The following is a 24,958-nucleotide window of genomic DNA, read 5'->3' as shown; positions in this document are numbered from 1 at the left end:
GTGAGTGAGTGAGTGAGTGAGTGAGTGAGTGAGTGAGTGAGTGAGTGAGTGAGTGAGGAAACGCTTGTTTGGAACTGGACGTTTGAAGGTTTTCACCCAGGGGACGTCATGGGTTTGACAGACTAAGTGCATGTGCATCATGGGGTTGACAGCGCATGGACCTGGCGGTCAGACGCACTGCCGGGGGGGAATCACGCTGCGTTACATCCTATCGTTGTGAACAAGAGCTGCCATCTGCACACACCGTCTGCGCGGGGGAGGTGTCGGGACCCTTTCACGGTTTCCAGAGGAGAGGTGACTGCGCTCTGACCCAGACCCTAACTCTGACGGACACCCTGTCCAAAGGCGATGAAGCCAAAAAGATCTGTCCACAGACCCCATTGAGAGAGGCAGTGGTGAGAGTAGGGCCTCTCTAATTTAGGTCCTGTTTGCAGAAGAGCTGGATCAGTCTGAATTCTGAATTCATCTTTGCTGTCTTCAGTGTCCTCACAGCACAGGATATATGCATGTCAAACCCCTGTTTGTCAACAATCAGTTCATACAGCTCGAGAAACCTCCAAATAACAAATAACCTCAAATCTAAACGCCTACCCAAGGTTCATTTTCAAATAATTCCACATCTGAATTTTATTTTGGACAAGACAGCCTCAAACTTTCAGGCTCAGATTATATTATAGCTGCTGTGCGCTCCCTGCATGTTAACTGTTATGCAACTGATGTGTTTCATAGAAGGAGCCAGTCCAGGAACACAGACCTGTCCTTTATACTTTTGTGCTCAAAGACTCAGCCTCCTGTTTTGTTAAAAGTTTTGTTGCCATGGCACTGCATTGAATAGCCAGTGAAGATAACGCTAAGGTGAAGGCCGACGGGAGTGTGATAGCGGGGCTAAAAACGCAGTCCTCCTGTGTTCCAGAAACATGGTCTTCTACTGTGCTCTCCAGGGCCTGTTCCACAGCAGCCAGAGTGCTTGCTCTTCATCTACTGATTGAGCAGTGGTCGCCTCTCCTCGCGAGCGCTAAACATGTGGCTCTGGGGTCGGTCTCGATCGAATAGTGCCACTTAAATGTTTTTCCATCTCCATCTCTTCCTGGTGTGCCAGCATTCTACAGTCCTCATCCTTAACCCTTTTGAAAAGCAGGTTCTGGAATGTTCTTTCAACATTCTAAGTCAGTGTTCTAGAACTCCACTGCTCGCAGTCACCTGTAGTGATTGTGACATCAGCAGTAGAATGTTTAATTCAGTACATTCTAATTTAATGTTATTTAAATCTTAAAGAGTTTGATGTTTTGTTGCTGGGCTGGTCTCTGCCCATCTTTCTTGTGTGCCAGAATGTCTCTTGCAATGCAGGTGCAGAAGCTCCACCAGCAAAGACAAGTCTATTTAGAAGTGGCCTTTTAATATGAAGGTGGTGGTCACTCTTAGTCATTTGCTCTGTATCGCAGAAACAGAAAAACAATCATTTTATATCAGTCCAGGTATGAGAGACCCAATCACGGGCTGGGATTAAGTCTGCTTGCTGCAACGAATGCATTAGCACGTGTCGTGTGGATGTCATTTAATGTAAAATTCAACGCTCAACGAAATGTCAGAATCGGTAACAGAGAAATGAACTTTTAACAACTCTGTCTGGGATGGTTTTCCCCGCGCACGGTTCGGTTTACCAGGTGGCATTTGGCCTAACAGAAAGATTTAAAACTGACAGAATTGATTTCGTATGGTGAATTTGTCTCAGTCCAAAAGGACTTGAATGAAGCACTATGGGATATTGTCTTTGTACCTAAACCATGAAAATATGTCATTCCGAAACTGACTTTCAACTTTTTAAATCTGTGATAAATGTTCTGTTATTTGTATGTAACCTGAAATGTGTAATGTTATTTGTACATTTGTTTTATGCTGAGATTTTTAATCTCAACAAGACTTTTACCTGGCTAAATAAAGTACATAAATAAGTGTGCTACTTTTCCCATAATTCCACACTCCCAACTGCTAGTGCTCAGAAGTGTATACAGTGCAGTATGATGTCATCATTTATAACTCTCTTGAGGGTCGAATGTCTGATAAATCAATGTCATGAATCTTGACGTAAATGTGTGTTAATGAAGGTTGTTGATGTCCTTCTTGGCTCCCGATGGCCCTTGTGTTTAACACACAACTTCTTCATGTTTTCTTCATGCAGTCTGAGACCAAACTTTTCAATGGGTCGGACAAGGACATCTCGGCAGCGGGGAAACTGGCCAAGAAGGAATCGCTCAAGGCAAGGAGGCTCACTAACCACTATCTCTTGGTCGTTGTGCTCCGAGCTATTGTTACATTTACTCTGTAAATTGTTTTTCTGCTTTTCAGTCCTCCGTCTTCAAGCTGGCTGTAGAGTCTTCATTGTTAACAATCAGCTATTGGTAACTTAGTCTTTTTCCTCCCTGAGACATCAATGACATCAGTACTGTCTCTGAATTATTTACGTCAGTGACAGTTCCACAAGGCTGTTTGAGTGTTAGAGGGCCTGGCATTTCATGATTACAATTTGCTGCTGTTTTCCCACGTGTTGCATCACGGTCACACATGAGCTGAATAGTGTCTTATTCATGCCTTCAGTGCTGTTTTACAGAGAAAAAACGTCTTTACAGAGAAGCAGATGGACCCTGGTGTAGAATACAGTTATGCCAGCTTGACCAGCTTGAACATTAAGCTGGTGAAGTTGGTCATAAGATGAACTAGCTAGGTATGAGCTGGTCGACCAGCACAGCCAAGCTAGCCATAAAGCTGGTCTAGCTGGGTATGAGCTGGTCAACTGGCTAGTCCCGGTAGCTGGTAGTTCCCTTAACAGACAGATGCTACACCAGCATTGTATTTGCTCATATGATGTTTTTGAAGGCACATGACTGCTGAAATGCATTGTGGTTCCTGGGCTTTCTATAGGGTGCCTTAGTCCATAATGGGTTTAAAGCCATTCATCGCAGAGGCTAGAGAGATGCCTGGCTGGTGTGTGTAAGGGCAGTGTGGGCGGAAGCTCTCCGGCGGGTTGTTTTTATCCTAAATGGCCGGACGTTCTCACATGGCATGGCCAGCATGAATGGAAATGGAAAATGGAACGCTCGTGTCCGCGGCGTTATTGAAAGTAATGGACCCGCTGCCGAGCGAGAACTTGTCTGACGCCTACGCGGCTTTCATGAGCCGGTGCTGATGGACCTCTCAAAAAGCAGCAGACGTTTTTGTTCCCCCCCCCCCCCTCCTGTCTGCTCCGGTAGCTGCGCTCAAAGCCTGGCTCGCCTTCTCACTTCGCGCGTAACCGTAGAGACGGGAAGACACGCAGGTCGGCGTGTTCGTGTTGTGACCGGACATGGCTGAACACGTTCGGCTCGCCCACGCCGCTCTCGTCACTCTGAGAAACCAGCTGGAAAGGCACAAAGACAGGGAACATAATAAGCCTCTTTATGTAGCCCTAATGGATAATAATGTGAAGTCTAGGCTATTGTATGTTATTTACCCTCGGAAAGGGCAGCTACCTGGATGAGGAAATAACTCGTAGTCATTTTCGGTGATGCAGCTTTATTGAATAAAAGCTGAAACCTTTGGCTGCAACCGAGATTTGAACAAATATAACTTTTGATTTGGGAGTCGATAACAAGATTTGGTTATGAAACCGTTATGTTTACAATTACTGTGGGTCTTGGCAAAGTACCCACGACACCCTAAAAAGGGTTATATATTTGTTTCCACTTTCTCAGCACCAAAAAGCTTAAGAAAGTGTGGTGGATGGGTCTATCAGATTATAAAATAATTCCAGGTTCCAGAGGCAGTAGCATGATCTTTTTCATCCCCTCGTCATCATCATGCACTGCCAGTGTAATTTATCAGCTGTCAGGAGGCTATTCCTCTTCACTTCAGCTCCCATTGCTTACATCAGAGCCTGGAGAAAAGTGTAGTACCGCTTACTGCTCTCTCACGCAGTGACCTGTAGGTAACTTTCTCACTTTCTATTAGGAGAGAGGCCCAGTTCCATCTGCAAAACGGGTTGACTTCGACTGTGACAGGGAATATTAAGCGTGCTTTTTGTAAGAGATACTATATTTTCGTGAATAAAGAAAAATGTAATGAATAGATCCCTGACGGTTTAGTCAGAAACGTACAATGGTTTGGGAACTGGCCTTGTAAAAAAAGTTGTGGGTTCGATTCCCTGGCAAGAAACTATTGGGGCAGCCTGTAGCCTAGCAGTTATGGTACATAACCCGGAAGGATGGTGGTTCAAGCCCCGGTGTAGCCATGATAAGATCCACATGGCCGTTGGGCAATTGAGCAAGGCCCTTAACCCTGCATTGCTCCAGGGGGGATTGTCTCCTGCTTAATCAAATCAACTGTAAGGATAACACTATTTGTATAAAACCATCAGCTAAATAACTGGTTATTATTAATTATAAGCGATTGTACGTGCTCCTCGCAGGTCCAGAAGAAGAACTACAGGGAGGAGAAAAAGAGGGCCACGAAGGAGCTGCTCAGCACCATCACCGACCCCTCCGTCATCGTCATGGCCGACTGGCTCAAGGTCAGAGGTCACACTGCGTCCGTGTGGCGATAGGCCGGCTATGAATGGAATAGATCCTGGCCAATCACAAGCCCCTGACGCCTGCCACAGTGGTAACCTGGCACGGGTTAGCAAGGGTCTGGACCGTTATTCAGTCTTCACCACGATCCCTCTGAGCCTCCCGCAGTGACCTTTAACCCCTGAAACACCGGTGAAATCTATAAACGACTGATACTTCCAGTACATTACATTTAAGTTGGATACCCTTTCACATTTAGCAACAGTCTTGGTTTTTTAGTGCCCCAGGCAGAGAAAAGCTGTAATGATTGTAATGAAAACTAATTTGAATATAGTGCTAAACACTGAATTTATTTACATTTATTAAGAATTTATTTCTACTCTGCATGTCTGTGAGGGCTGTAGGCCCAAGACAGGAGTCTGCACCCTGGGTCCTGGGGAGCTCCAGGCTCTGCTAGTTTTCACTGTTACTCTGCTATTAACTGTTAATTCACCTCACCTGGTTACTCGTGCTGGTTTCATGGGGGAAACAAAAACCAACAGAGCTTGCAGCTCTCCAGCACCTGGCCTAAGATGTTTACTTGTTAATCACTCAGGGCTTATGCTGATTGAACACATCCATTAGTCTCGGTGTTGGAGTAAGGTCTGTTACCGGCCCAGGCCTGCGTTGTTTGACGGCGGTGTTGTGGACTCCGTCTCAGATCCGGGGAACGCTGAAGAGCTGGACCAAGCTGTGGTGCGTGCTGAAGCCAGGCGTGCTGCTCATCTACAAGACGCACAAGAACGGGCAGTGGGTGGGCACGGTGCTGCTCAACGCCTGTGAGCTCATCGAGAGGCCCTCCAAGAAGGACGGCTTCTGCTTCAAGCTCTTCCACCCTCTGGAGCAGTCCATCTGGGCCGTCAAGGTGAGGCTGCCTCAGGGCAGGGAGACCAACCAGTTGCCTCTGGAAGAGAAACCACACTACCTCTCGTGCTGGTTTTAAGCAATGAAACCTTGACACCGATGTTTTCACCCAGTTTCATTACAAATGCCCCAAAATTGTTGCATGTATATGTTGGCTACTCAGAAGGAGTTGAATTGTATCATATATCTTTGTTTCCCACAAGCACTTTGATTCAGGTCATACAATATGAATGAGGTGGCCACAGTTGCTGTGGGAGGAAGCAGAATGGATTAGTATTGAGTGCACAACACGAGGAAAGGCATTTGAGGACAGGCGAATGGCTCAAGCAGCAGAGGCAGAAATACTCATACAGTTGGGCTTGGGCCTGCATATAAATAGGTGGGCCAGAACTAAAGCACCCATGCATGGCCATTGCGGACCAAGGCAATATTTAGGCCCCCCCGGCGCCTCCATCCCTATGCGGCCCAACGGCTGATGTCACTCTGACCAGCAATCCCAATGGTATCCCAGGGTGTGTGTATTTGCGTGTAGCGTAAGGCAATCTCTCTCTCTCTCTCTCTCTCTCTCTCTCTCTCTCTCTCTCTCTCTCTCTCTCTCTCTCTCTCTCTCTCTCGCCCTCTCTCTCTCTGTTGCAGGGTCCCAAGGGCGAGGCAGTGGGCTCTATCACACAGCCATTACCCAGCAGCCACCTCATCTTCCGCGCTACCTCCGAGTCCGACGGTAAGAGACCTGTGTGTGTGTGTGTGTGTGTGTGTGTGTGTGTGTGTGTGTGTATTTGTTAGGGTGTAGCAGTAAGGTGGTGTATAATCTCCAGGGTGGTGTTGAATGGATGAATGAGGTGTGTGTGAGTGTGTAAACTGTATTAGGTGTAGCATTAAGGTGATATATTCTCTAGGGCGGTGTTGGATGGATGCGTTGGAGCAGTGTGTGGTGTATTAGGTGTAGCATTAAGGTGATATATTCTCTAGGGCGGTGTTGGATGGATGCGTTGGAGCAGTGTGTGGTGTATTAGGTGTAGCATTAAGGTGATATATTCTCTAGGGCGGTGTAGATGGATGCGTTGGAGCAGTGTGTGGTGTATTAGGTGTAGTACTAAGGTGGTATATGCTCTAGGGCGGTGTTGGATGGATGCATTGGAGTTGGCCCTGAAGTGCTCCGGTCTGCTGAAGCGCACCATGATCCGGGAGGGGAAGGAGGAGCTTGGCGTGACGGAGCCACACTCCCAAGTCAACTTCTACAGCCTTCTGCGTGCCAACAACCTGCAGGGCCCTGAAGGCTTCCAGTGAGCACGCCCAACCTCTGACCTGTCACCTCTCACCTCTGATCTGTCTCCTTTCAATTGTCACTTTTAACCTTTCACCTCTCACCTCTGACCCGTCACCAGCAAAAAGTGTTGAGGCAGGAATCCTAGATTACTGTAAAAATAAGCAAACCTTGCTTTCAGTAGTGGAATCTAAAAGGTCTGTGATCTCAAGGGACGCTTCACGATGTGCAAAATAATTAAAATCCATCAGTACACAATGTACCAGTTATTGTTTTACTGTCTCGATATTGCCGTTGGTTGGGCATCCATTTTCCCCTTTGTCCATAATTCTCCAGAGTAGCACCGTTTTATTGTTCTCCAATGACAAATACCTCATAATTAGCTCCTAATTGTACATTAGCTGCTTTATTATTGCCAAACGATTGCTGCCTGAGATTGGTGCACTCAGAAGATGCCTTCTGTAATTTCAGATTGACAACCGCGATGGTCAATTACAGTCCATTGTTTTGTTATTCTGCTTTCAAGTGCAGGCATTTATCAGAGGCATCCTTGCCTCTTCATATTTTTGATGCAGCTTAGTGATAATATCCATTGGTGCTGCTTATCTGCTCAATAGTAAAACAATATTGTTTGTATATTGTCTATGTTTTTCCATGTCTTGCTGTGTATAATGCACAATCTGTGTTATTTGTTATATTTTGAGCCATTTTGGCCAGGACCCCCTTGTAAAAGAGATGTAAATCTCAATGGGGCTATTTCCTGGTAAAATAAAGGTAAAATAAAAAACAATAAAAAGTAACTGTTTGCCGCTAACATTCGCCGTCTTGAACGCACGTGAGGTCTGCTTTGAGGTCTGATTTAGTACCACCCCCTCCCCCCTTCTCCCCGTTAAAGGTTTGTCGACGGCGACCATTTTAAGGAGCCGGACCTGTACTCGGACAAGTCGGACCGGGAGAACGAGCCAGAGCACGAGGAGTCGGACAACGACGGTCCGGATAAGAGCGAGGAGAGCGACAGCGACACGTCGGAGCGCCAGGACGACTCGTACGCCGACATCGACCCCAACGAGACGCTGCACGAGACGCCCTACCTGGAGCAGTCCCAGGAGGAGCTGGGGGAGGTGCGGGGGGGACTGGAGATCGCGTCTGAACACCGCATTTTATTTGGCTGATGCTTTTTACCCGAGCATCGTGCTACCTACAGAGCATAGGTCCGATAAGGCACCATTGCCATAAAGTGTCAGTCATCCATAACAATGAACATCAAGTCTAGGTCACACGGTTAATATTGGCTAAGTTAGTAAAGTTATAAGCTAGAAGTGTGGCATGATTGCAAGAGATAAAGAGCTACAACTTCAAGATGGAGATGTGTCCTCAGACTACACCTTAACTAAATGTAAGAATACGCCAGTCGAGTATCATTTGTAACGTGAGCGTCTTGCTCTCTCGTGTGTGTTTGTGTTTGTGTGTGTTCCAGGCGGGGGAGGCCTCTCAGACAGAGACAGTCTCAGAGGAGAATAAGTCTCTGATCTGGACCCTGCTGAAGCAGGTGAGGCCCGGAATGGACCTGTCCAAAGTGGTCCTGCCCACCTTCATCTTGGAGCCCCGCTCCTTCCTTGACAAGCTGTCCGACTACTACTACCACGCCGACTTCCTGTCCGAGTGAGTGAATCAGTCATACGGGTTATACTGTGCAGTGGGGAAGCTCAAAGATCAGTGACTACGGGAGCCTCTAGCTGATGTACAGCACTAATATACAGTACTAATATACAGTATGGAACTTCTCTGTGATCCAGTGAATGGTGACTAATGAAAAATGTGCATAGGGGAGAGCGGGGTCTGTTTTGACACGGGTCGATTGTTACCCAATGTTTTCTGAGCACAAAATTGACATGAAACTAGTCAGCTGAAATCTGTTGAAAGAGGACATGTATGAGGGTGTGCAATGTGATTTATAGCAGGCTAAGTTTGTTTTTGATCAGGCAAAAAAACATTGTGTGACAATGGACCCTGTGTCACAACAGACCTCGCTCTCCCCTATTCAGTGTTGCTGCCACTTCATTATTTAAACTAGAAAGAAAATCTGCCTGCTGTAAGCTGTGCAATCAGATGGGCTGTGGATGTATGTAATCCTGGCTTCACTGTCTGTGTGGCCCTGTTAATCATCAGTAAACTCCAGTAGGATTCAGAACATTTGTAGCTTTAGGTGGTGACAAGGGGGTTTGAAACTGGTGTTTTGAGCCTCACTACACAAATGCATGCCTCAAGACGAGTTGATATCTGTAGTGGTTGCTACAATAAGACCTAAAAACACAGGCAGAGTGGAGAGTGTCTTCTCAGGCAGTATAATTGTGGTTGGTGGTACAGGGCAGAACAGATTTCACGCACACTTTCCCTTTCCCTGGTTTACTGAATTAGGACCGCTGCTAGAACGCACGTCTCATTCTCTGGTCTAAAGTGTAGTCTTGGTCTCTGGTCTAAATTGTGATCTTAATCTCTGGTCTAAATTGTGATCTTGGTCTGTGGTCTCAACTGTAGTCTTGGTCTCTGGTCTAAACTGTTGTCTTGGTCTCTGGTCTAAACTGTTGTCTTGGTCTCTGGTCTAAACTGTGACCTTGGTCTCTCTGTGCAGGGCTGCAGTAGAGGAGAACCCCTACAACCGGATGAAGAAGGTGGTGAAGTGGTACCTGTCTGGATTTTACAAAAAGCCAAAGGTAAGGACAGAGCTCCCTGCCCTTCATGCTAATGTCACGAGTTAGAGATTCTTCTGAGGTGAGACTTGAACCCGGGTCTCTCGCTCGACTCCAGTGACAGACCCGGTACCAGTCAGCTAAAGACGAAGTCGGCCCTAGCCAAGGGCAACCTCGATAGACGCTGTGTGGTTAGAGTTTGAGGGAGTCGTCATGGTAATCTACTACAAAGCCCTGGTTTACTGCACCTCCCTGTGCTTCACTGGAGAACTAGCCGAGCTACACCCGCTACAGGCGTCACCCTGCACCGACCTCTCCGCTCCTGCTGATTGGCAGTGACGTGTCCTCTCCCCCGCCCCAATCCAGGGTCTAAAGAAGCCATACAACCCCATCATCGGAGAGACCTTCCGCTGCATGTGGCTGCACAGCAAGACCAGCAGCAAGACCTTCTACATCTCCGAACAGGTACCCTGGCACTGCCCGCAAGGGTGGAATTCAGTTCAGTTCGCTCTCTGTCTTTGGCAAAAACCTACGCCTTAGTGCCTTGAGAGGCGATGTTGCACTGCATGGCTATTTCAGGTGTAAGAGCAGAAATATATGATTAGAATGTTATTGTCTGAACAGTCTGTTGCTGATGTCATAATCACTACAGTCATTTGAAGCTATGGTGTTCTAGAGCAAGGGTGTCAAACTCCAGTCCTGGAGGGCCGCGGTGTCTGCTGGTCTTTCATTGGCTAAAGAGTCCACAGACCTTGTTCTCAAGGCCTTAATTGGCTGCTGATTGAAAGGAAACCACAAATACTAGCAGACACTGTGGCCCTCCAGGACTGGAGTTCGACACCCCTGTTCTAGAACAAAGACTGAGAATTTTGATAAAACATTCCAAAAAAAACTAGGGTTCAGTGCGTGAAGAGGCCTTTTGTGTGTAACATTTATGGTCATCCTTCTTGCCTCAGAAGCAGTGCATTCTTTCCACACCAGGTATCCCATCATCCTCCAGTGTCAGCCTTCTACGTGAGCAACAGAAAAGACGGCTTCTGCCTCAGCGGCAGCATCCTGGCCAAGTCAAAGTTTTATGGTGAGCGAGCGAGACAACTCCTTAGACACCACACTCCCTCCTGGAGCGGAGTTCATTTCCTCCTCCCTCCGTTGAGTATAAATCACAATGGCATCCGTTACTGAGGTGTACAGTAATACATCTGAATAATGTAACTGCACTGTCCGATCGACTACATCGGCACTGATTAGTGGCCGATGTCCCTCCTGAACGTTGACTCGACGTTCCTGCCTTCTGTCCTACAGGAAACTCGTTGTCGGCCATACTGGACGGAGAAGCTCGACTAACATTCCTAAACAGAGGAGAGGACTATGTCATGAACATGCCATATGCTCACTGTAAAGGTAGGCCTATAGTCAGTCTGGTTGGATAAACTTCCCAGCCTTATTTTGTGACCTTTTCACATGAGTTTTGAAAGGTGTAGAGCTTGGGGAATAGGGAAAGATTTAGGCAGTTTGTGAGTGCTGTGTGTTTCATTCGTGTACCACCCGTCTTAATCTTCTAGCCCTCTTGTTCTACTTTGTATTTTAATCTAGGACTTTTATATTTGCATTTGTATTTATCTTGGTGCAGTAGTTGCTTAGCTTATCTATATATAGTTTGTACATGCCATTCTTACTGGCTTGGCCTACTTACCATGTCTGTTAGACTTGATGTGTGCGACTGGAGACAACTCATACTTTATGTAAATCTTACATTGTCCAACCTGTTCTGCAGTTCTAATGACATTTGGCATGCACGTATTATACGTTGCTTTGGAAAAAATCATCTACTCAATAAATTTCATGTAAAGTTTTTTCCCAGAATACTGTACGCAGTGATGAGTGACATCAAGAAATGCTCCTGACGAGCTGGGTGGTGCCTTGCATGGCAGCCAATCGCCGTTGGTGTGTGAGTGTGTGGATGAATGTGTGAATGAGAAGCATCAATTGTAAGACATTTGCAATGCAGACATTTACCATTTATCACACCTCCGTTGGTTTTGGGCTTGTTCCCCTCGCAGGGATCCTGTACGGCACCATGACCCTGGAGCTGGCGGGACAGATCACCATCGCGTGCGAGAAGACGGGCTACAGCGCCCAGCTGGAGTTCAAACTGAAGGTGCGTCTGCAGCCTAAGAACGCTAACGCAACGCGAGGGCAACGCTGTGAGAACGTTAGCCGTGCGTGTAGGGCGGGGCGTCTGCACAACGCAAACGCAACACGAGGGCAACGCTGTGAGAAGGTTAGCTGTGCGTGTAGGGCGGGGCGTCTGCGCAACGCTAACGCAATGCGAGGGCAACGCTGTGAGAAGGTTAGCTGTGCGTGTAGGGCGGGGCGTCTGCGCAACGCTAACGCAATGCGAGGGCAAAGCTGTGAGAACGTTAGCCGTGCATGTAGGGCGGGGCGTCTGCACAACGCTAGCAGAACGCGAGGGCAACGCTGTGAGAACGTTAGCCGTGCGTGTAGGGCGGGGCTGTCTGGTCTTATCCGAGCTTGTGTGCAGGTTTCCGCTTTTGCCCAGCACTTCAACGCCTGATTGAACTGATTAACTGTTCATGGTCTTCAGTCAAGACGTGGATAAGTAGAATCAGGTGTCTTTGTAAAACCTGCACCCACACCAGTGTAGTGCATATCATGACTGTTGGTGGTCTCTACTTCTTCTGTATTGATGATATCTGAAACAAGCAGGATACTACATTCTCAATATGCTGTATTTTGGAAGTTGTTCAAAAGCACATCTGAAATTTGTGACCTCATAAAACAATTCTTCTTGGCTGCCATGTTAGAGACTGCCAAGGTAGATTAAATGGAAGCTCTTTTTGTGTTAAGGAGAGAACCAGAAATGTCAACCTACTTTATTTTCAAGGTCTATTCCTTGTGCGCTAAAAGGACCTTGAAAATATGATGAGACTCCACAAGTTTACAGGACTAGACGAAGTGAAGTGAACTCGGATGCTTTTCCAGCCTTATATTACTGTCGCTCTGAGCCTGACCTCCCCCTGTTTCTTTCTGCAGCCATTCTTAGGCAGCGATGACAGTGTCAATCAAATCTTGGGGAAGATCAAGCTGGGGAAAGAGGTTCTGGCCACACTGGAAGGCCACTGGGTGAGTGTTGGATCTCTGTTCTGCAAGGCACTCCTGCCAAAGACCAAACTAATCAAATCTGTCATACCTTTCATCAGTCTCCACGTCGAAAACTTACGTATGTGAACTGTTCGAGATCCATTTTGTGCTTAACGCCTCACGGTACAGTAGCATGAAGAGCCCTCCAGCTGGTTTCTGGCTTTAATGGCCAACAAAATGGATATCAGGCATATTGTTTGAAATAAGCCAGACTGGCTCTCATTGCATTACATTACATTACATTGCAGTTATTGGCAGACGCTCTTATCCAGAGCAACGTACAAATCGTAATCAGGGAGAAGTGAGCTGAAAAACCTAGAGGGAAGTCAATATCAATATAAATGTGCAAGAGTTAGCTAATGAGCTCATTTTCTGTAGTCCCTACCCTGCATGTCTTTGGACTGTGGGAGGAAACCGGAGTACCCGGAAGAAACCCACATGGACACAGGGAGAACATGCAAACTCCACACAGACACGGGGAGAACATGCAACACCACACAAAAACAGGGAGAACATGCAAACTCCATACAGACACGGGGAGAACATGCAACACTCCACACAAAAACAGGGAGAACATGCAAACTCCATACAGACACGGGGAGAACATGCAAACTCCACACAGACATGGGAAGAACATGCAAACTCCACACAGACACGGGGAGAACATGCAAACTCCACACAGACACGGGGAGAACATGCAAACTCCACACAGACATGGGGAGAACATGCAACACTCCACACAGACATGGGAAGAACATGCAAACTCTACACAGACACGGGAAGAACATGCAAATTCGACACAGACACGGGGATAACATGCAAACTCCACACAGACACAGGGATAACATGCAAACTCTACACAGAAAGGCCCGGGTGGGGCTCAAACCCAAGACCTTCTTAATCAACTAAACTGGCAATATCACAGTTTTGCTAACGAGAACACTAAGAATAGTAAAATAATTATGCATAAGTGTGATAATTACAGCATATAGCATACATGGCTGGTTTGCTCTTGCTTCCACTGAGCCAGTAGCACCAAGACAGAAGCCAGGATTTATTACATACCTCACATATTTATTACATATTTACTGACCTCATTGATATAGGCAATGCTTGGAGATACCTTTGGACTTGGCCTATTTTAAATATTAAGAAAGGCATTTGAGTACATTATCGCCAAGACGACTGCTTAACTGAGGATTGCTCCAATACTGAGAGATTATTTCCAATCGCATGTGAATATGCGTGTTTGTAAATGGTTCAAATTGAGTCCAAATTCTCCCCCTACATCAGGGGTAGGCATCCCTGGTCCCGGAGAGCAAGTGATGATATTGTTTTTGTTCCACCTGAGCTCGATTACGAGATCAATGGATGATTAAAGGTCTGAGGCTGAGTATTCTGAATGGTGAAACGCTGAGCGCCTCCAGCAAATGGTTTCCTGCTTTCATTAAACCTGATTAATTACAACTAATTAAAAGGAATCCAATTATGTCGTTAGATGTTTGGATGAGCCCAAAACCAGGACCATCTCTGGCACTCTGGGACCAGAGTTGACCATCCCTGTTCTACATAATGGGTTTTGGGTTTTTAGCTTCACTCTGGGAAATACTGTAAACTTTAATCATAAAAACTCTTTGATTTTGACATGAAAAAAGGTATCAGTCCTTAAAGGTCAAAGGGAGTGAAAGGAACACATTTTATTCTCCATTTATCACGGACTCCGGAGTAAGGCCGGTAGCAGATGTTGTCCCAGGTTTTTTTTTGTGGTGTTACCTGGTGTTCTGAAAAATGGACCTTCACTAAAATGGAGTTTCACAGAGGGAGCCAGAGTTATTGCACACCACTCCAATAACCACGTCGCCTCATCAGTATTCCACTGCTCCACTCTATAGGAGGGGGGTAATTTGTCCTGCCTGTTCTGTTTCGCAAAGAACCAATCCAGAGACCGGCTTACGTGCTGGCGAGATCTCAGGCTGCAATCAAGCCATCACAAATGTTTTTCAGTGGAAATCTACTGCCCTGTATATTTTCACACCAACCCTAACAAAGCACACCTCATTCAATAGCTAGAGCAGGGCTACCCAACCCTGTTCCTGGAGATCTACTCTCCTGTAGGTTTTCACTCCGACCCTAACAATGACACCTCATTCAAGGCTGGCTAACCCTGTTCCTGGAGATTATGGAGCTGTTAACTAGTAGAACAAGGTATGCCAAATTGGGGTTGAAGTGATAAGCTGTAGGGGATCCAGCAACAGGGTTGGCGACCCCCTGGTATAAAGGACGTGAGGTAGTCTGGGGAGGTCTGAACGAACAACAAACTCCACCTTCCCCTTCTCAGGACAGCGAGATCTTCATCAACGATAAGAAGACGGGCGTGGTGGAGACGTTCTGGGACCCCACGCCGGAGCTGAGGCAGAGCCGCCTGACCCGGTGCACCGTCCCCCCAGAGGAGCAGGGTGACTTCGAGTCCGAAAAGTGAGTCCTGGAGGTCCCGTATGACTGGGAGGGGAAGGCCGTCTTCACCCGCTAAGCTCACTGTAAACGGCGCGTTGTTTATACTGAGCGGTATTACATTATACTGAAGAATACTGCTCATTATATGATACATAGTATTATTGTATTATATAACTGAATTGTCCCCAAAATGTAACAAACAATAATTTGTATTGTAACAAAAGATGGTATGATTAGATAAATAGCTTGTCTTACACAACTATACTTATAACATTGCCCAAAAGGAAATCGAAAGAACGAAAGAAATTTGATTTAGTCTTCCCTGCTTTTTGCTCAGTAAATTTGCAGTATTTTTTTTTTCCTGAAATAAATGGTCATTCCATAGCAGAGATGGAGAATCCAGGTCCGGAAGTTCATGGGTGGACAAAACATTTAGCAGGACTTTTACTTTCTGACCCCTTGACTTTCCACCTCTGGTCTGTGGTCGGTCTGGTCAGAATACCGGTAGGTTTCACACTTTGACAGAAGGCCCCCTTAATTTCTCTAGGTTGGCTCAGTCGCACCAGGCAAGATCAGTCGAGCAGTTGCGTACTTGACCCAGGTCTGGGGAGGCCCCCTGGAAGTTTCTCCTCTGGTCCTGGGTCGGTGTGGTCAGCCGGTGACTAAGCTGTGCACTGTGACAGAAGGACCCCCCTGTCTGTGTCCCTGTTCCCAGGCTGTGGCAGCACGTTACCCGGGCCATCAACAACAAGGACCAGACGGAGGCCACCAACGAGAAGTTCATCCTGGAGGAGGCCCAGAGGAAGTCCGCCCGCGAGCGGAAGGCTAAGTGCGAGGACTGGACCCCGGGGCTGTTCGAGCAGGACCCCATCAGTGGGGAGTGGCACTACCGATACGCAGAGTGAGTGAGGGAGGGAGACACCTGCTGGAGATGGAGGGCATTGCGGGCTGAGGCCCTGGGTGAATTGTTAGCCCGCCCGCTTAGGGGCTCATTTCGGTTGCTTATTTTATGCGTGTCTCCTTGTTCCTCGCTTGACCCCGGAAATCGTCCGCCATCTTTAAGGACATTCCAAACCCTTCAAATGCTAGGAGCGAGGTGGCTCTCCAAGGTTGCTTGAGCAAGGAAACACGAGTGCATCCTTTGCAGAAGTATTTTTTAGGTTCTGTGGATCCACCTCTCCACACCTGCCGTGTCTGTAACCGACGTGTCTTCAGACTGACTCTTGACTGAACAAGGGCGTTCCATGTGCCGAATACACGTTTCCTCGATTCATCCATCCTTGTGTCCTTTCCTTCAGTCCTATGATGGGAAGGAGTGAGGAAAGGATGTGAGGAAAGAGGAGTAAAAAATAAGAGATTGGAATGAACCCATAGTATCACTCTAAAAGGGCTGGTTTAAGCCAGAGGGGTATTCACATGACTGTGTCTCATTGGGTCATAAGGGGGATGGGCTTTGTCTCAGTTAAAGCAGAAATCAGGTGCATTTCACAGAGGAAATTCCTGGCTGCATATATCAGGTGTTTCAGTGGATGTTTGTGTAAGTGTGTTCCAGACTAGTATAGCACCGGGAAACAGGCAATAAATGAAGATAAAAGAAAATAAATGAATGAAATGTGCCTGATGTTGAAGTTCTGAAATGGTCAAATTAATGAAAAGTTCCTTCAAACCCTACTGCCAATGAACTCAAAGTTATACTTGGGCAGTGAGTGTTGCTTGCCATACAGATTCCAAGCTAGCAGTGGTGATCGTAACATGTATACACACACACACACACACACACACACATTTAGGTTTTAATGACAGTGTTATCGTCTGCTAACTGATAAAGATAGAATCTGACCAGTGCCCTCCCACAGAAATCAGATGGAAGCTGAAGGCTAACGTGCTAACAGATGGGCGTGGGGGACAGAGAGGCTAAAGCGAGATCTGATTAATGAGAGCGATGATTTAGTACAGACTTAATGACGGAAAAAGAGAGTGTAATTGCGTGGGCGAATTTTACTTCGACCTCGTTAAAATGAGTGTGAAGTTATTAAAGCCGGTGTGAAAGACAGTCTGTGGGTATTTATAGGGAGTGTGGGGGCTTGTTAAAAACAATGCTGGGATGAACGATAAACTGGACTATTCTGCTCCACTCGCGTGCTCTACAAGAGAGTGACACCTACTGGATGTTTAAGGGATTGCAGCAAGCCAGATAAACCCAGATTTTATTATTGAAATGGCAGTATACTCTGAATGCTACCTAGGGCAGTGGTCTATGCCCTGGACCTAGAGAGCCACAGGTTGTGCTGGACTTGGTTATTATCCAGCCTTTACTTGATTGGCTAAAACAGCTGAAAACAGAGGTAATGCATCTGGTGGTTAGTTGGTGGTAGCTCATCTAACCTGGTTACAATCCTGGATATGTATTGTTTGATGATTTTAAGGTGAAAACAATGCCAATGCCAGCTTTTCTTTCGCCATCTGACCAGCTCGATTGGTGGATTGTGAGTCTCGAAGGCCTCTCCCCACCCTGGGATTGGCCACTTTCAATTGGCATTCCCTGCTCTGATTGGTCACTGTTTGTCCCTCCCCAGCACACGCCCGTGGGACCCGCTGAACGATATGGTTCAGTTCGAGAAGGACGGCTGCATCCAGACCCAGGTCCGCCACCGCACCCCGATGGTACGTTCTGGCAGTGTAATTAGTCTCAGTAACCAGGGTCCCCGGAGGGACAATTGCAAACGGCAGGTAGGTCGGCCCTCGAGGGAATCTCCCAGAATCCCCCTCTCCCCCGTCCCGTCTCACCGCTCCACCGGCCCCGCCCGCAGCCCGGCCGCTTTTGCGTTGCTGCACAGTGTGTTCGTTTACACGCCGTTTCTCATCTTATCCTTCACGTTTCTGTTATTCAACGAGCGTCACCGTTTTTTATTCCGTTGGCAAAGGCTGCTTTGTTCGCCTTGGGTTGTCGCTTGTTAACACCAGGCTGTGTTAGTTGTGTGTTTTTGTTTTTTTGTTTTTGTTTTGTGTTGTTGTTTTTTTTTTTTGTTATGAGGTTTGTGCAGCGGCTTCTGTCTCCGATTGGGCACGGCAGCATGCTACACCACTCCAAGCTACTTTTGTGTGGTATTTGTATTATTGTGTGTGTGTTCACTGTTGCGTGTGTGTGTTTGCAGTCGCGACTGGGCGTGTCAGTGGTTGCGTTAACGTGGGATTCTGAGCCAAAATGCACAGGAAGAAAATAGAATGATTCTGTTAATGAAGATTTTCCAACGCATTTCCATTTTGTTTTTAGAATGCAACAGGTGATGACCCAGACTTGAACCACAACAAAATAATTACTTCTGTTTCTTTGAGCCAATCATCTTTCACAGTCTGACATTTGGGTTGATTTATTGATCAAAATATTTACACAACTGTGAGTCGCATTCTGAGATTCAAAGAGTGAGTGCTTCATTGATCGAGTTGAAAAGGAGATGTCACGCTGTAGCTTGCCGAAAATGAATACATTGACAGAAATCACTCCTAGTGTTTTAAAAAAATATTATTAGGTTGTAAATGGTAAATGGTTGGAATTTATATAGCACCTTTATCCAAAGCGCTGTACAATTGATGCTTCTCATTCACCCATTCATACACACACTCGTACACCGACGGCGATTAGCTGCCATGCAAGGCACCGACCAACTCGTCAGGAGCATTTGGGGGTTAGGTGTCTTGCTCAGGGACACTTCGACACAGCCCGGGCGGGGGATCGAACCGGCAACCCCCTCCGACTGCCAGACGACTGCTCTTACTGCCTGAGCCAATGAGATGACTGCTCTTACTGCCTGAGCCAATGAGACGACTGCTCTTACTGCCTGAGCCATGTGTGCCAAAAAGTAGATTTGATCAGAATGGCAAAACATTATTTGCAGCTTATTTTTTCCCACAAATCGTTCTGTTCTGAACATTTATTGTGTTATTTTTGTGAGTTGGCAAGTTATGGCAAAAAGCCATTTTCATCATCACGCAAGTGAATCGGTGCTTTGAAATACCCTGCATTCCAAAGACTCAGCATTCCATGGGCTAGCGCGACCACTGCTTGTATAAGGTGTGTGTGTGTGTGTGTATGTACATATGTTATGGGTTGTGTTTGTATTTTATGCGGTTGTGTGTGTATGTATGTACAGTATGTGTATCATGAGTTGTGGAAGTGTTGTGTGTATGCATGTGTGCGCATGTGTGTTATGAGTAGAGGGTGTGTATGTATGTTTTGAGAATATTGTGTGTGTGTGTGTGTGTGTGTGTGTGTATATGACTGTATGTTATGAGTTGTCAGTATTGTGTGTATGCATGTGTGTGTTCATGTGCATGTTCTGAGTTGTATGTGTGTGTATGTATGAGATGTGCCAGTAGTGTGAGTATGTATGTACAGCGTGTTCTGAGTTGTGATTCTGTGCTGTGATTGGCTGCGTTTCTCTCCCAGGTCACCGTGCCCAAGAGGAAGCACAAGCAGAGCGACAAACCCCAGAGCCCAGAGAGCGGCTGCTCCTCCCCCGAACTGGACCGCCACGACTCCTCCGGCAGCGAGAGTGCGTCCCCTCCTCCGTTTACATCATCACATACAGCTAGCATAGGCTAACTCCGCTTACATTATCACATACAGCTAGCGTAGGCTAACTCCACGTACATCATCACATACAGCTAGCGTAGGCTAACTCCGCGTACATCATCACATACAGCTAGCGTAGGCTAACTCCGCATACATCATCACATACAGCTAGCGTAGGCTAACTCCGCGTACATCATCACATACAGCTAGCGTAGGCTAACTCCGCGTACATCATCACATACAGCTAGCGTGGGCTAACTCCGCTTACATCATCACATACAGCTAGTGTAGGCTAACTCCGCTTACATCACATACAACTAGCGTAGGCTAACTCTGCTTACATCACATACAGCTAGCGTAGGCTAACTCTGCTTACATCACATACAGCTAGCATAGGCTAACTTCACTTACATCATCACATACAGCTAGCATAGGCTAACTCCGCTTACATCACATACAGCTAGCGTAGGCTAACTCTGCTTACATCACATACAGCTAGCGTAGGCTAACTCCGCGTACCTTATCACATACAGCCAGTGTGGGCTAACTTAAGGAAGGCCAAAACTGCCGCATTATCTTTTTAAACTTCATAGGTAAATGGATGGCGGCACGGATGGTGCAGTGGGTAGCACTGCCGCCTCACAGCAAGGAGGTCCTGGGTTTGAATCCCCGTCGGCCAGGGCCTCTCTGTGCGGAGTTTGCATGTTCTCCCTGTGTCTGCGTGGGTTTCCTCCGGGTACTCCGGTTTCCTCCCACAGTCCAAAGACATGCACGTTAGGCTGATTGGAGAGTCTAAATTGCCCGTAGGTATGAGTGTGTGAGTGAATGGTGTGTGTGCCCTGAGATAGACTGGCGACCTGTCCAGGGTGTATTCCTGCCTTTCGCCCAATGTATGCTGGGATAGGCTCCAGCCCCCCTGCGACCCTGATCAGGATAAGCGGGTTAAGATAATGGATGGATGGATGGATGGATAGGTAAATGGAACATTTTTTTCATAAACTGTAGAAAACGCATAAACAAGGCTGGGAGACATTGATTCTTATGACGGCAGCCATGAAATATATCTCTCACAGATTGTGAGATACTATGATGCATATTTAGCCTTTTTTAAATTTCCAAGACTGTGGATGCATATGCGCTTAATGTGTACATGTGTGTAAGAGCGTGTGTAAGACTGTGTGTGTGTATAAGAGCATGTGTGTGTAAGGGCGTGTGTGTGAACTCCTCCCTGTGTCTATTGTACGTTTCTCAGGACATAAAACCAAGCACAGCAGCCGCGTGAGGAAAAAGGGCACGGACCTCAGCGAGCTTCAGAGTGCCATCGAGTCCATCAAGCAAACGCAGGAGGAGATCAACAGGTGAGTAACCTGTTGTGGGACTGATTTATGCTTGTCCAAATCAAACAGCCAATCACATAGGGTTGATTATGCTTGCCATAGTCAAACAGTCAATCATGCACAGCTTGTTACGCTGGCCCAAATCAAACAGCCAGTCAATCACATGGGGTGCTGATCATCATCATCACATTCAACTAAGTCAATCAAATGGGGCGCTGATCATGCCTGCAGACAACACTTTGGCTCTGTGAGATGTCTGACTGCTGTTGCCATGCCGACCCCCCCCCCCCCCCCTCCAGGAGCATCGCAGTGCTGCGTAGCCGGGCGGCCATTTCTCAGCCGCTATCGGAGGGAGGGGCCCTGCAGCAGCGGGACTACATCGTCATCGCCCTCCTCGTCTTCGTCCAGATCCTCATCAACTTCCTCTTCAAGTAGGGCCCCGCAGGGCCGGGGGGAGGGGTGCGTTAACGTGGCCCTGGGACCTCAACTCCTCCTCTACCCTCCCACGGATTCACAGAGACTCAAAAACTCAAAAACTCTGCAGGATTGCAGACATTCCCTCCCTCGAGACTTAAACGTCCTGGTCGATTAACATTTCATTTTGACGCTGTAACGGCGTCCGAAACATGCATTTCGGTAGCTAACTGCCAGTACTTGGAGGCTTGGCGTCGTGACACGGACAGGTGAACCCTCAAACTGCAGGTGTGCGGGACCGGATGGAAACACCGGTCACCGTAGAACAGATTCTCTGAGTGTTCTCGTCTGGGCACACTGGTTGGACCCCTGCACAAACAGGACATCTCTCTCTCTCTCTCTCTCTCTCTCTTTTAATGAAAACCTGCTTCCGTTTGTCTTCTTCTTTTCACTGCTGGAGGACTGTGCTCACGTGGCCCTTCGTGGAGTAAACCTACAGTCAGAAGGAAGGGCAGTGGGAACGGTGGAAAATGGACTCACTCCAGTGCATTTTGTGTTTTCTATGATTTGATACGACTTGATTTATTTTATGAAGGTAAATGTGAAGAAAGTGTAAATACAATGGGGAAACTGCTTTTACTTTGTAACGGAAAGTATGAATATAATTTGGATAAAAATAATGATTCGGAAAACAATGCCTAATTTCAGCATAGTTGTAGTATGAAAAGAGCAGGTCATTGATTGTTACTGTTTGGTCAATATATACAATATATAGACTACTGGTAATATATCTTTTAAATGTTTACTGTCAATAGTGACACTTGCTAAGTCAGTAGAAGAATCTTTGATTTTTAATGGTAGTGGCTACTTACAGTTGTTCAATGCTCTGAAATTATTTTAAAAAACAATTGTCAAATATGATTTGTAGATGGGTACAATAGCACACCAACTGTAAATAGCCTTCGGAGTGGTACTGTACCAGGAGTTATAATTTTAATAATTGTACAGAATTCTCTGTAACGGTCACCCTCTTACTTTCCCTAAGTGGCTGTGGACCTCAATGTGTCTCATTTGTCTCGAACCTCTTAGCTCATTACGGAAAGCCAGACCTTAGAATGTGGTCACAAAAAAGTGTATAACAGTGCCTTGTGGGGTGTGGAATTGGACGGACGGGTCGGACGGACGAAGGGGGACACGGCGGAGGTCGCTTTCCTTAACCGCACTTTCGTGGAGCGGATGTGCCATACCCAGCCTTGGAGCCTCCCGCTACGTCGCTCTGGCTTCCGGTCCTCTCCGTGCTCCCAGCCGATTCAGCAGGCGTCCTGATCCATGGATCGCCCTGTGTGACAAAACCCGACTAGCGGGGAAGGGTCATCCGGATTATGTAAAGATCGGCGAATTTGCGCCGAGTCTGTGTGGTGCCCTTCCCGAAAAAATACTTGGTCCTCTGTCTCCCTCTCGAGCTGAGTTACTGCCGCCACGGCCTCTTTTTATTTTATATTCTAGTCTGTCGTCGTCCTTTGTCCAAGAAAGCAGAAATGCGGGGAAAACCCCCGTTGTCCGTTTGTCACTGTCGTTTTATGTTGATTTGCATTTTATACGTTGCACATTATGCTCCTAGAATCCACTCCTTGTTTTTAAAAACCCGTTTATATATCATTTGAAATTATGTTTTGTTGACTGCAATAGTAAAGAGGGACCATCCATTTCACCTAAATGTTGGACCCTCGTCTTTCCGCACGATCTGTGTTTGTACGATAAAAAAACTTCTAAGTTCACTGTTGCTTTTAACATATCACCAAATAAACGCTGGCGTCTGTGTTATCATCACAACGTATCCCGTTTGTGTCATTTGAATGGCTCGTCCACGTCACTCATCCATTCTAACATTACTTTTGCCACGTATGTTTCATGTAGCCAAATAATATGTCAATGTGGTGGAGTGTATTTGTCAAGCACACTTAGACAATGAGTCTGTAGATTAATTTTCAATAAATTCTAGTGAAATATATTTGATTGTGTGGCTTGTTTTGATCAAGGCACAGGGTATAAAATGAGCTGGGAACATGGGGGCTACTCAGTTATGTTATCATCGGGACCACTGTCCTATCCAAATCCCCCTTTCTCTTTGGTAAGGCACAGGTGCAGAATTCAGTTTTCATAATTTCATATTGGTTTGAATCCGGAACTCTTGATTAAACTCTATCATGGAAACTTCATTTGATTAAGGAGAAAGAAATCATGAGGAGACAAAAACATATTTGATCGTTATTGGCTAACAGTACTAGCAGTAGTAAAAGAGAAATTTAATATTTTTCTTCTGCTCTTTTGTACCTAGTGAAGATTCAACTTACATATAAAATAATTGAAGTGTTCACATTCAAGAGTGTCGAGCCTCTCCTAAGCTGTATCTCAAAAGTTACAGATATTCCTTAAATTTTGGTTATGTCTAGTGTGCACATCAAATGTTCAAAGTCCTATTTGGTGTATTTAGTTGTGATCAATGGATAGTGTTTCTTCTTACAAATGGCAGCCACACTGAAATGAAATGTAATTATTTATTATTTCCATAATCAGCATGGTGAAAAGGGAAAATTGAAGTATGGATCCTCCGATTGTGGGTTCAGTTTGCCAAAAGCAAATGGTACATTTCTTCAAAAACATGATTCTCCTGGACTGAAATTACTTATGCAGAAGACGGTTGTCATTCCGCTTCCTGTACCACACACATGAGTAAGAAATGCGTTATAGGTACAGCGATGTGGAGTCAAATTGGTGTCAAAAGCAACTGAATATAAATTCACCATGCCTCCAAGTTCAGCTGCCTCCAAGTTCAGGTTCAGAGTAAGAATGGAAAAACTTTAATGTCATAATAATGAAAACTTTATAAAGTGCAGTAAAACATCTGTCAATTTCATTATGCTTAAACATCACCATAAAACATCTAACGATCATCTAACAACATAGAATTAATCATACTATTAGTCACTCACAACCCCAAGGATTTTTTCTAGCTCCCCCTCCTGGATATAAGCGCCGTTACAGCTGTTTTAATACTTCCAGAAATATATCAATCCCTTCTCATTAATAAAGGTAGAGACTGATTCAAACCCATAAGAGCTTTTTATAAAGTTATAATAAGTCTTATTTCAGGGTTATTGAGCAATACTAAATTGTTTTATCAGTCCGACATGCTTGCCAATAATATTTTGGCGACTTTGTTCAGGGCATTTGGATTCCCATGGCTGATAAATAGATATGAAAATAAATTGGAGGCTGTAACACAAGGAGAAGGCAAGATTACCGTTTACTTGCGCTGATGTCTATTACTTTTTATTATTCTCTGAATGTATACTTTTTATATTTATTGTTTAAGCGTACTTGGTAGAGCAAGTGGGATGAATATAAAAAGTGAAGTGAACAAACTTCGCGAACAGGTTGACCACCCCAAAATTCAGGTCTTCGCTCTCATTTCCCCGCTCTTTGTAGAGATGGTGTCTGGTGTCACATTCCATAACAACTACTGCTAAGCTCTGATGGTGGAATAATTATTTTCTTCGAAAGGGGAAGAATATAATTTTAAAAAGGAATGTATGCTATGACTGTGATGCAAAACGGCA

At 46.0% G+C, this 24,958-nt stretch overlaps 1 protein-coding gene across 8 annotated transcripts in view; it reads left to right on the top strand.

The window, feature by feature from the left end:
* The window catches only part of osbpl8 (oxysterol binding protein-like 8), a 102,328-nt gene extending 78,979 nt beyond the window's left edge, over positions 1 to 23,349 (top strand). For 7 of the 8 annotated variants that reach the window (XM_061251561.1, XM_061251565.1, XM_061251568.1 and 4 more), the window contains 19 exons: positions 2,180 to 2,257; positions 4,442 to 4,543; positions 5,242 to 5,445; positions 6,081 to 6,165; positions 6,559 to 6,727; positions 7,604 to 7,829; positions 8,186 to 8,370; positions 9,341 to 9,422; positions 9,765 to 9,863; positions 10,380 to 10,476; positions 10,701 to 10,799; positions 11,459 to 11,556; positions 12,453 to 12,542; positions 14,899 to 15,035; positions 15,730 to 15,915; positions 17,591 to 17,744; positions 19,462 to 19,567; positions 20,840 to 20,945; positions 21,224 to 23,349. In XM_061251561.1, coding sequence (XP_061107545.1) covers positions 2,180 to 2,257; positions 4,442 to 4,543; positions 5,242 to 5,445; positions 6,081 to 6,165; positions 6,559 to 6,727; positions 7,604 to 7,829; positions 8,186 to 8,370; positions 9,341 to 9,422; positions 9,765 to 9,863; positions 10,380 to 10,476; positions 10,701 to 10,799; positions 11,459 to 11,556; positions 12,453 to 12,542; positions 14,899 to 15,035; positions 15,730 to 15,915; positions 17,591 to 17,744; positions 19,462 to 19,567; positions 20,840 to 20,945; positions 21,224 to 21,359 — 2,439 coding nt within the window. In that variant the 3' untranslated portion in view covers positions 21,360 to 23,349. The remainder of the gene's footprint in view (positions 1 to 2,179; positions 2,258 to 4,441; positions 4,544 to 5,241; positions 5,446 to 6,080; positions 6,166 to 6,558; positions 6,728 to 7,603; positions 7,830 to 8,185; positions 8,371 to 9,340; positions 9,423 to 9,764; positions 9,864 to 10,379; positions 10,477 to 10,700; positions 10,800 to 11,458; positions 11,557 to 12,452; positions 12,543 to 14,898; positions 15,036 to 15,729; positions 15,916 to 17,590; positions 17,745 to 19,461; positions 19,568 to 20,839; positions 20,946 to 21,223) is intronic. The other variant, XM_061251564.1, reaches the window with a different exon arrangement.
* Positions 23,350 to 24,958: the final 1,609 nt, after the last annotated feature.

This window comes from Conger conger, chromosome 8 (genome assembly GCF_963514075.1).
Source record: "Conger conger chromosome 8, fConCon1.1, whole genome shotgun sequence".
Lineage (NCBI taxonomy): Eukaryota > Metazoa > Chordata > Actinopteri > Anguilliformes > Congridae > Conger > Conger conger.
Note: the sequence above shows the minus strand (reverse complement) of the source record. Positions and strands in the feature narration are given on the sequence as shown.